Source organism: Dermacentor andersoni, chromosome 4 (assembly GCF_023375885.2).
Source record: "Dermacentor andersoni chromosome 4, qqDerAnde1_hic_scaffold, whole genome shotgun sequence".
NCBI lineage: Eukaryota > Metazoa > Arthropoda > Arachnida > Ixodida > Ixodidae > Dermacentor > Dermacentor andersoni.
This window is the reverse complement of record NC_092817.1, coordinates 181,960,095-181,972,105: the sequence shown is the minus strand read 5'-3', so window position 1 is coordinate 181,972,105 and position 12,011 is coordinate 181,960,095. Positions and strand designations below refer to the sequence as shown.

Below are 12,011 nucleotides of genomic sequence, written 5' to 3'. Positions count from 1 at the left end.
ATAAAATTTTCACAGAATAAATAATATGCGATCGAATAGGCATGTCGGTGATCCGTACCCAAATAGAACAGCGCAAACAGGTCGAAGGATGAAGATAGGCGAAACAAGACGAAGGGCTGAATTCTAACAATATTTTATTGCAGTGCGCGGTGTGAATATATGTGCAAGCTAGCGCAGCTTTCGCGCACACACGCTAGGCAAACAGACGCAATACACAAGAAATGAAAACAAACAAATTGCATATGTTAATGACAATTATTAAGACATAAGGAAATCACACATTTCCATGCTTTATATAATCTATTGTAGCCCTGACAAACGTACCCGCCTCTGCACATGGCTGATATATACATATATATCCTCTGACAGCTCAAACAAATTAAGTTGCTCAAACTGGCATATTATTAATAGCCTGGCAGTTTCTGCGGCTTATAGTCTTGCATGTTGTTTGCACATTTTTCCTTCTTATGACATTGCACTGGTCACGACGACGACCCGCAACCACCATGAAAACATAAAAGTGCCCAGCTGGGACATTTGTGAAAGTCAGCGCTTTCTTTTGTCTCGATTATCTTCATACATCCTTCTGTTAGCACTTCAAGACCTTTTATGTACATATATATAACTTATATATATATATATATATATATTATATATATATAATATATATATATATATTTATATATATAAAGGTTTTACATAGTACATGCACACTGCAGACCCCAATAGGGTCATATAGCAGTACATGGACGTCATAATAATACAAAAAACATGGATAGATACCTTCGCAAGGTATGGATGGACACATAATAAAATAAAGACAATTGTCAATGCAGGATGGTGCTATTAATTAGCAACAAAAATACAGAAGATAAAGTAATTAAAGAAAAGGTACAGAAGTTATTAAAAGGTACAGTAACAATTACTACAGTGATGAATACAATGAATGAAGTGAGACATCAAAGCAGAAAATACTATTATCAATACATTAGAAAGGTGCAACTGACATCCAAAATACAGCTAGAAGATACAGGAACATTAATCGGTACACAAGGAATGTAAATTGGTACAGCTGTGAGCAAAAGTATACGGACCACAGGGTCTCTGAAAAAACTAAATCTCTTTGCAATTAGCATGCATAAACTGAAATTGACGAGTAGACTGGAAAGTTCACAATGCCAAGTTTGGACTGCAGTCTTCAATTTCAATTTGCATTCACAGGCTGAGGAAAAAAATCGAATTTATTGCACAATCCCTGCTCCGTGTACTTTTGCTCATGGGTGTACTTATTGGGTGTATGCTGTTTGTATAAGGTTCTCTGAGGTGATTCCACTCAGCCATTGTATGCGGAACGAAAGAAAATTTATGAGTATCAGTTCGTGCAAATTAAGGTATTAGTGAGTGAGCCATGCCTTGTGTGTACCTTGAAGATAAAGGGGTTAATTATACAGGGGGTCCAGTGATTACTTGTGGTTAAGAAGCAGGCAAATAAATTAAAGGCCGCACTTTTCGCTCTGGCTGCAAGTGTTTTAATGTTATTAGTTTTCATAAGCTCTCTAGGAGAATCGGTTGCTTTAAATTTAAAGTAAACAATCCTGAATGCTTTTGTTGATTGCATTCTAGTCTGTTAATGTGATATTTAGCATAAGGGTTCTGCACTATAAAAGTGTGCTTCGTGTTTTGGATCAAGGTATGTAAAGTATGTTAGCAGTTCTACATTTGGGGGGGGGGGGGGAGAATTTCTAAGCTTATGTTTTGAGAACAGACAGCTTGCGGAACGGGAAGAAGAAAAGTTATCTATGTGTGGATTCCAGGAGAGATTCTTAATGATTGTTATGCCTAGGTACAGTTGTTGACCTGCTTCAGTGGTAATTCTCCCAGTTTATACTGATACTCTATAGAGCAGGGGTATCCAAACTATGGCCTGGGGCCAACGGCAGTCCTTCCGATAATGGCCAGCCCCAGGTGGGCTGCTTTTCCCCACAGAGCCTCAGTTGAGTCTCTACAATACCTTGCGCTATTGCGCTTCTGCCCAGGAGCTGGCTTCACTGCGGTCACGAAATCATGCCTCGATGACACCTCGTACGGGCTACGCAGACAAATCAGGAGCCTCATTCGAGCATTGCATGAGGAGTGCACAACTCTCCGATTGGTCATTCCAGCCCAGACATAACAAGATTCATTGACACTTTCTCGACTGTGTCCAGGTGCTCTGGGCCCAGAGAGCTCCTACCAGCTACTCGCCTACTGAACTACAGCATGTAAATAGCTGCATGTAATATAAGGTCCTTTTTTCCGTCCGGAGCATGCATGGTATGGTAACCGGGAAGGACATCTTTATAAATAATTAGAAAAGTCTGTCTGCTTACAGCTCATAGTGCAGCAAAGTAAAATCAGACTCGTGAAAAGCATGTCTGCAGTCAAAAAATGACTCGTAGGCGAAATAATAAATGCTGCTGAAGTTGGTGGATTGTCAAGGCCAATGTTTTTTTGCACTGTAAAACTTCTTGGGCAAGTTACTTGATACATTTTAAAGCCATTGGAGCACAAAGAAACATGGACAAAGAAGAGAACAGGACACCAGAGAGGAATTGCTGCCCTATGCATAGAATCCGCTCTCATGAAATCCTGTCCACGTATGATGCAGGCTAGTGTTGAACAGTTGACAAAGCTCATTGCAGCAGGATATATCCGTGCTTGGTCTTGGAAGCTGTCTTGGAGACTCTCCTGAAAAAGGTAAAAGGCCCCAGATGTACATCCAGCATCTCAGCCCCCCCCCCCCCCCCCCCCCCCCCAAAAGAAAAAAAAGAAAGAAAGGGCCAAAGTAGTCACTTACGTGCATGAAATGTTCCACAACATCAAGAAGGTTGCTGGTAGGTACGGTGTGCCAGTGGTACTTTTGGAGCTGCACAAACTAGCAGGCCTATGCATTCTTTGTGAACAAAGAAGGCTTGATTGCCAGAAGCATGCCAGGCTGTTTATCAAATGCGCAACTGGTGTCATTTATATGATACCGCTGTCATGTGGGAAGGCGTGCATAGGTCAAACCGAGAGTAGTGTTAACGACCAAGCACGGGAACACGAACTGTCAATCATTAATAGGGACAGTATGCATCTGCCTGCTCATTGCCTGGCCTGTAAGTGTGAACTACGGTTTAGTGAGCTTAAGATTTTGAGCAGAAGTAAGGGTACTACTGCTCGTGAACTTTTGGAAGGTTATCATCCTAGAGAAAGAGGCACGGATCGTGTCAGCGACACGTCAGTCTGCTTGTTTGGTAGCAAGAGACGCCTTTTTGAATTTTTTTTTTTGCCACGAAGAATGTGTAAGTATGTGCTATACTGTGTATATCTATTCTTTGTTTCCTCTTTCTCTGGGGCGCATCTGAATATATCCCATGATGCAACTCGTCTCCTCAAGGAGTAAGAATTTAGTATGGCAATGATTATTGTTCATAAGTCATATACCGCAAAATATAGCAATTAGGGCTGCATGGCTACGATCACGGAGAACAGAAAAGAAAAGGGGGGGAAAGATTTTCATATGTGTAGTTGCATGACATTTCTAAATCTAATTTTATTAAACTAGGCGTATGCACCGACCTATGCAAGTTGTCCTTTCTGGAAACTCTTAGAACATAAACAACCTGAGCGCTTTCTGTATCGTGTATTGTGTATTCCTGATAATGCTACGCTCACTTGTCTACACTACCACACTACTGAAACATAAACAATATGCACAAAAGTCAACACGGATATATAGAATTATTGGAGTAGTGGTAATGACGTACCATCAACACAAAGGGCCCTTTGCAAGGAATGGCGACATTTCCCAGACCGCCTCAATGTCCTGCAGTTGTCTGCTTGGTGCAGATAGACTGTGAACAAGCAAAAACTGTGTACTATGTAGTGAGAAATGTGAATGAGCTTGTTTGCCTCCACGAATGCTTATTATTATTTCATATTGATATACCCTTGGAGTCTTTGCTAGAAAAGCGAGATTCTAATTCTAAAGTAATTATTTTGCTCATTTTCTGGACATTATGCCTGAAGGTCCATGCAGCTTATTAAAATAAGGCATTATATCAAGAAGGCACATTGAATAATTAGAATAACATTTTTAATCTATGCCCAGTATAGTTACTTAAGTTTACGAATTTATTTTCAGTAATATTTATTTATTTGTTGTCCGACCCTCAACACCACCATTAATCGCCAATCTGGCCGTTTGGTCAAAAACTTTGACGACCCCTGCTTTAAAGGACTCTTTTTGCATGTTATTCTCAGAGAAACAGATTTATGGTGTTAATATCAATTACTAATTTACTGCACTGCTACAGGACCTTGTCTATATTAGAACTCAATTTGTCTTGGTCATGTAGAGATGTAATATTATGAAACAACAAATAGTCATCTGCTGACAAATAAATTTGTGTTTTAGGGGTAACTACACTAACCAGGTCATTATTATGCAAAAAGAAACAGTAGTGGCCCCAGAACACTACTCTGAGGCACACCCACCATGACAGGAAAATCGTTGGAGTAGTTCCCATCAACTGAAACATACTAAACGCTATGCTGAACGCAGTTTTGGACGTAATTTTGGGAGGTAATCTCCAATGCACCAAATTAGTATATCTTGAAGATGAAGATTTTTGAGATTGAGTGGCTGTTTTTCGTGAATAACTTGATAAAATACCGCCCTACTAAAGTCCATGAATACTGCGTCAATCTGCCTATTGTTGTTTAATATCTTAGCAAATGTATGAACGACTACAATTAACTGTGTGATTATGTTATGACCCCTTTTGAAACCGTGATGTAAATTTATTAATGCTGAGTTTCGATCCAAAAATTTTGTAATATGATTACATAATATTTTCCAACAGCTTATGACATATTGAGCTTAAAGAGATGGGGCTGTAGTTTTGGCAACAACTCCGGCAGTTTGCCATTCCATCAGTAGTTTTGCTGACAGCAAGGACCTTTAAAAAAACACAAAAAGAAATTTGGCAATCGTTTTTGCATAGCCTCAAAGAACAATACTGTAAAACGTTGTTATAACAAAGTTGAAAGGGGAGCCAGAACTACTTTGTTATGTCCATTGCTTTGTTATATCCACTATGGCATGTAGTAATGCACTAGAAATCTCTATAGGGATATTGAGGGGAATTTCACTTATTTTATTAGATCTATTATTTCATTCTATCCCCTTCTTTATAATGAGATCTGACTGTATTTCGTAAGTCATCAGGAGTGGGGTATGTTTTCGTGTTGAGATTTAAAAGCAATGAAACGATACCAGGGTAAGAAATGAAGTTAGCTTGCAACGGGTGAAAAGTTATTGTGCTTGGCATTCCACAAGAACTTGAGTCAGAAAACACACCATGGAAAGTAAGCATTAAAATGCTGCGCTATTCTTTTTAAATTGGTGATTATTGTTTCATTAATTGGTAACTCTGTCACATGGTGCCTGTCACCATTCCTAAACTTCCAAAACTTGTACAATTAATTGTGCATCTACAGTTCAAACGCAGTTAGTATACTAGGTATAATGATTTTTTTGTTTTCTTCAGAATAAAGTGGACACGGGCACTCACGACAAAATATAGGTGACACTGCCCTTGCATAGCACACTCAAGCTTATTTTATGCATAATTTGTGAAATGCCTGTCAGGTGCAGTATACACATGGATGGACATTAGTGTTCAGCTGCAAATGTTGGCAAGGGATGCAGAATGGTGAAAACTCAACTTGTCGTGGACATGAGTGTGAGTGAGTGGTGGCAAGCATGAATGGACGCGACCTTGACCGAAAGTGAGTGCTAGTGAGTATGAGTGGTTCTGAGTGAACGAGTGCAAGTCTACATGAGTGCGAGTGAGTACATAGCCTGTGAAAGTATTGGTGAGTCAGTGTCCATATATTCTGCTGACCTGTGTACATCCTGGTACTTCAGATGCTGTGTGGACAGTTGTGCATGCCAAGATAGTGTCTCTAAAGCTAAACAACTAATGAGGATAATTATAGTTAAAACACGCCGCGTGCACCTTGAAACACTTTTGATTGGACATGTGCTGCAAGTTTACATATTATGTGCAATGTGTTTTAGTAAAACAAGCTGGAAAATAGATGGCTTGGTGTTTACTCTCGGTTTCTATATGTCGTCACGTAGCGTGTTCATTTTCATTGTTTTTCACAGTGGTTTGCATCAGGCACGTTATTCAAGGAGCTGGATAGGTGCTTTGCAAGTGTGCTGGACATGAAGTGGTCTATGTGTATCTGATGTTCCTGCAGAAAGTTTTTGCATGGAACCCACATTCTGTAAACATGGCGAAAGTCATTGAAGAACTGAAAATACTTAATCTGTACTGAAGCTCTACCTTTTTCACAATTCTGAAGATTCAAGAAATGTGGTAAAAGTAAATTTTTAATGGGCAAGTTTAATTAGGGCCTGAAAGGGCTATGCATGGCTTAAATTACAGAGCACATGGCATGATTAAATTCCAACTAGACTGACTTTCTTTTCCTTTACATACCAGCCTGTCATCGATTAATGTTCTTAAAAGAAGGAAGGAAAAGAAGAGGGGCCTTACATTAGAAGAGGGGAGTGAAGTTGGATTGACTGAAATGCACCTTGAATAAGCCCCCTACTGTTTGCAGGAGCACAGCTTGTGGAGACACTTCTGTGCTGCCAGTTCCACACCAAAAGTCCTGTGCTTCGTTCCACTGCATATGCCCTCAATGCTGAGGAGGCTAGCCAAGCCACCGACCTTGTGGAGAATCGGCTGAGGTTGTCTACATGCAGCGCCCTCTACCAAGAGTGGCGAAAGGCTCGACGAGAGTACCGAAACGCCCCTACAGACGGCATAGAAGTGGACGTGGACTTTGTTTGCTCGGCGATGAATGCTGACCAGAGCAGCTTTGTTGAGGTGAGTGGAAAATGTAGGTGGCTAGGTTTGTTGGTGACGTCAAGCCCCGTTTCCGTGGGAGAGATGGCGAGCTCGAGATTACACTTCTTGGTGTTGTGGTCTAGGCCAGCTGTCCTTTGTAAAACTGATGAGCACTTGCTGCAGTAATGCCATGTACATTCTGGGGTAATCTGTGGTTGAACAAGTCTCATGATGGATCCAATGTTTCAACAAGGTTCTTGTCTTTGACGGGTCAATGACTACTTTCGGTGGTTGCCCAAAAGCAGTTGTTGTAGTGACAAAAATTAATGCCCTAGTTTTTTGAAACTGAAACTGAAACATTATTTTTCAAGAACATCAGAAAATATGCACGAGGTTAATATGCATATAGGTTAATGTTACCATTTGAAGCATGACACGTATTGCGTATAGGAACAGAAAAAGATCAACAGGAAGAGGCGAGTTTTTATTAGTTATATTATTGATTGAAACAGCAATCTTGTAGTCGCGCAACATCGGAACTGAAAGAATGCATTGCGATTGAAAAATGTTACATATAGGTTGATTGTGGGATTTTGACTCTCCACATTTGCTTTTGCAGTCGTTCTAGAGGTTTTAGATAACTAGTGTATGTGACACCCCATGATTCCAGGCAGTAACTGGATTCATGCCTCTAAGGGAAGCGTTTGCTCCACCTTGAGGCATGTTCGACAACTGTTCATCATTTTAGGCAGTGTTTAAGTGATTCGTCCAATGTATAGTATACACATCATGTACGGTTCTTGCAGCTACTCAACATGCGTTGTCATCAACACCTGGCATACAACCAAGTATACAGTGTCCTAGGTCCGTACCCAGATGTGCTCGTCGCCACTCATGTACATTGCAGTTCATTACAGTTCATTACACATAAGCATGTGTCATAATGTCTGAAAACGATGCTATGATTTTGCTTGTTAGCTGGGATGGCAACACACTGATGATGATATACACAAACCCCGGTATCCCGAAATTTTGTTGCATGCTAGGAAGAGCTTGGGTGGTCATGATCAGGTCTGTAGTCCTTCACTGTGTCTTCTCTGATAGACTAGATGTAGCCTGGGAACATTAACCCCTTAGCTGCTGATGAAAAGTCAACTCATCGTGACAAAGTTTGCACTACCTTGTAATTTTGATGTATAAATAATTAATACACAATTTCTCTTGCTTTTCTTTTTTTTTTCCATCAAGAGCAGGAAAAGCAGTGTAGGCATTCCTGGTATCATTAAAAAAAAAAATCTGTGCCCTTCCACTTCGTGAAAAAGGATGACCAGCATTGCTGTGAACGTGGGCCCCTTAATGGCGAACTGCACCTCTGCTGCGAGTCAGCTTGGTATTGCATTATCTTCGGGATCGGCCCACGTATGGGGAGTGCTTAAAGCCTAATTCACCTCCACCGCGGGTCGGTCCGGCATTTCACTATCTTCAGGATTGGCCCACGTAGGAAAAATTGTTGGTCTATGTCCATGGAGACGAGATCTGCCACAACCTAGCCATAAACAGGTTTGCTGTATAAAAGTACAAAAAGAAACCAGAAAAAAAAAACTGCACTTTTGACAGATTTATCAATATTTAAGGGGTTAATGCCAACCTCTCACTTGCTCATGCCAGAGTAAGATGAGAGAGGAAGGATGTGGAGGTCAACACACATGTTAGGGCAGCAATTAAACCAATAATACTTGTGCTGTTACGCTATTTTGCTACCCCATGCTATCTGTTTTCTACCCTACATTGGGGAAATAGGGGAAGGGTATAGAAATGGGGCAGTGCATAGACAAAGTTATCCTCGGCACAGTGGAGGTCAAGCTGTGCATAAACAACTACAGAAAGGAAAAACAATGCATGGGGACAGTAGTGAAGGCAAAGGCGATCAAACACAAGCGGTAGAAAGTGAAGGGCGTTGGCGCATTGAATCAGTGCAGTAAATATGGTGTGAACAAAGCCCACAAAAAGAAGAGGAAACAAGGCCATAAAGTGATTAACAGTGTGAGGAACTGACTTCTCTTGGCAATTAAAGCTTCCTGACCGACGAAGCGCCATTGTGGTGGATCACATAGTAGATCTTGCTTGAGCACCAACCCCTTCAAGCGCTCTTTAAGGTAACGACCATCATTATGGAGTAAACCTGGCAGTTGCAAACCCCCCTTTGATGGTTGTGGAATCCTGAGGGTGACATGTGGATACATGCACACATGTTGCGCTACTCACTAGCAAGGCAAATCATGCATCAGTGCTCCTTCGGTTGCCTTGCTCAGTATAGTAGTTAACTTCTTGTATTTTTCTTTCTGTTCATGCTGTTTGCTCCTGTTTTCTTCATCATGATGACAAAACAATCTTTTGCTTGTTAGTGAGTGCATGCATTTATGTTTGTTAAAGTGAAGCCTTCTTTGCATCTTCATTTGATTTTCTCACTGTGGCTGCTGCTGCTGCTGTGGCTGTCTTGCACCCCGTGTCATGGGTGGTTCAGAGCGTGTATACTTGGAAGGAGCTAGGTAGAGAGGAAAGGAGACGCGAGAAACTCGTTTAAACATTTCCATCGCGTCGCATGTGCACAATGTCCTCTGGAGCTCCCTGGGCACCGCCACATCTCTTCACAGTTGTAATTACCTGTGATCCCCCGCAGAAGCTTTCCAGAAACTGCAGCACTTAGCTTTCTACTAACATGCCAGCCCAGAGGAAAGCTAGATAGAATGGGAGTGGGGGCATAGAATGGGCAGAATTGACACAGTCGCAAACAGCCTTGGCACTCTTTAAATTCCCAAGGAAGGGAGGGGGGGAGGGGAAGGGAGGAAAAGGTGACGTCAGAAGGCAAGGAAGTGCTGCTACTATAGACACGACAGCAGTTGCGGGGAAACTGGAGAAATTTAAGTTAAAGGTACGGTACGGTACGTTTCTGCTATTTCTGAAAAATAAATGCCATGTAAGTATGTCAAGCAGGCAACTTATGCAGGGTGTGCAGAAGCAGGGCTAGATTAATGAAAGCACCCTGCAGGGTCTAGGCGGAACTACAGGAGCGGTCGCTCGTCAAATCAACTCTTCTATGCCTGCCGTGGCAGCTTTTCGGCTGTGGCATTGCTTGAGGTCGCAGGTTTGATCCCGACCGTGGCAGCTGCATTTCGACGGGGGTGAAATAAAAAATGCTTGTGCACTTAGATTTAGAGACACATTAAAGAACACCACAATGTCAAAATTAATCCAGAGTCTGCCACTACGGCGTGCCTCATAGTCCGATTCTGGTTTTGGCACTATAATTCAATGAAAGTCTAATACTTCTGCCATGATGTGATGTGTCACGTGAAGCAATGACAATGCTCAACCCTCTCAGAGGTTATGAAATATGGTGCACAACAACTCCTCAAGCGAACACGGTGCACACAAGATATTGTTTAACATCAACTCACCACTCTCATGTTGGAGTAGACATTGAAGAAATTAAACATTTGGCGTCAACATCACTGCTTGTTATCATCAACCAAAGCAAACAGCACGGAAAGCTTCGCTTACAGCGATTTCCACAGTGCGTGGGATCAGCATATATTTTTTTCTTTAGTCTTATCGTCAAGTGTGGGGATTGCTTTCTAGATCATAAGCGGTCATGCAGGCTGGTAAGACGAATTATTTTGGACGGATGCCTGTACCCTACCGCTGTTGCCTCACTACGTCACTCTGCCAGCTCGCTGACTCCCACATTGCAACCTTAAAGTGCAAATTTAAACTTCAATTCTCTCAGGACAGCAGAACAACTTGTATCGCATTTTCATGGACTTGTAGTTGCACTAGTCTTCTTGCTGTATAATTTCCTACAAATGGATGTAACAAACCTTTTGTATTTTATACATAATGAAGATTTTTTGACCATTATGCTGAAATCTGAACACAAACAGCAGAGAGCTTCTGGCATGTGTAACAAAGGATGCTTTGATACATTCTACACTGTCTAACTGCAGCCGCAATGAACTACTGTGCCTACACAGTCAAGCTGTTTGTTGCAGATCATATTCTATAACGATCCATTTCGTTTTCCATTCTTGTTCTTCGCCATTGGCTCAGATGAAGCAGTGCTGCTGTATCACTGGGATAGGTTACTCAATGTGACAAATGAAAAGAATAAAAGTTTAACTGAATTGCTGCACAATACGACCTCATCTACTCCCGTGTTCTCAGCGATTGTGTGACTTATCAGTATTTTGTGAATATGCCGGAGGAGACTGCAAATCCCTGATCTTGTGCAGTGCTGGTTACTGGATGTCAAAGTAAAGAAAGGTTCATTTTTGTTGTTCTTTAGAAGCAGTCACTCACGTAGAACAGCAAGCATTGTATGAAATCAGAGGCTTGCAGCATTTTTCCAGTATGTTCACGAAATGCTATGACTTCGCTTTGTTGCAGTGCTATTTCTGTGCGCACACTAATGGTGATGATGCATTAGTGTTGACAGCTGCATTTGAGAAAACAGGCATCTTGCTGATGAAGCCATGGCTGAAGAGAATCTTGAACGGTCCTTTGGCAGTGTACCATGGACTCTCACATTGACTTTGGCTTAACCATAGTTAACTCGCCATGACCATTACGCCACCCACCATTACACCCCCCTTCCCTGTGATGGGTGCGTTCAACAGTTGTCACGAAGGTACATCGGCTTCCACTTCAGCTATGTTACAGCAGTGTTTTACTGTAGTCACATCACACAGCGGAGCAGCTACTGCAACCGATCTTTACACTGGCTAACCTCCCCGTATCTCCGTCACCCCTCCCTCTTGTCTCCTTCATTATTTCTGTAACAAAAAGAAAGTACAGTCGAATTCAAATAATTCGACCCTGACGGGACAGACTAAATTGATCGAATTATCTGGTGGGACGAATTAAATGAAATGCAGAAAAAAATTCCAGAACACACCACTGATTCATTTGACTGTATATAGGCTGATTCTAAGACGCCCCCGAATCAAATGTGCACATCCTTGATGTGCGTACGAAGTACTAAACTAACATAGACATTACATTGGAGCTCCAAACAAAGTAGAAATGTAATGCACACCCGATTATGTTTTCGCAAGGAAAATGTGCAAG

General features: G+C 41.6%; 1 protein-coding gene across 1 annotated transcript in view; it reads left to right on the top strand.

Moving 5' to 3' along the window:
* Positions 1 to 12,011, top strand: part of LOC126531902 (uncharacterized) — a 41,131-nt gene that overhangs the window by 475 nt on the left and 28,645 nt on the right. Inside the window, exon 2 of the mRNA XM_055070678.2 lies at positions 6,658 to 6,926. Within this exon, the coding sequence (XP_054926653.1) occupies positions 6,658 to 6,926 (269 nt within the window). The remainder of the gene's footprint in view (positions 1 to 6,657; positions 6,927 to 12,011) is intronic.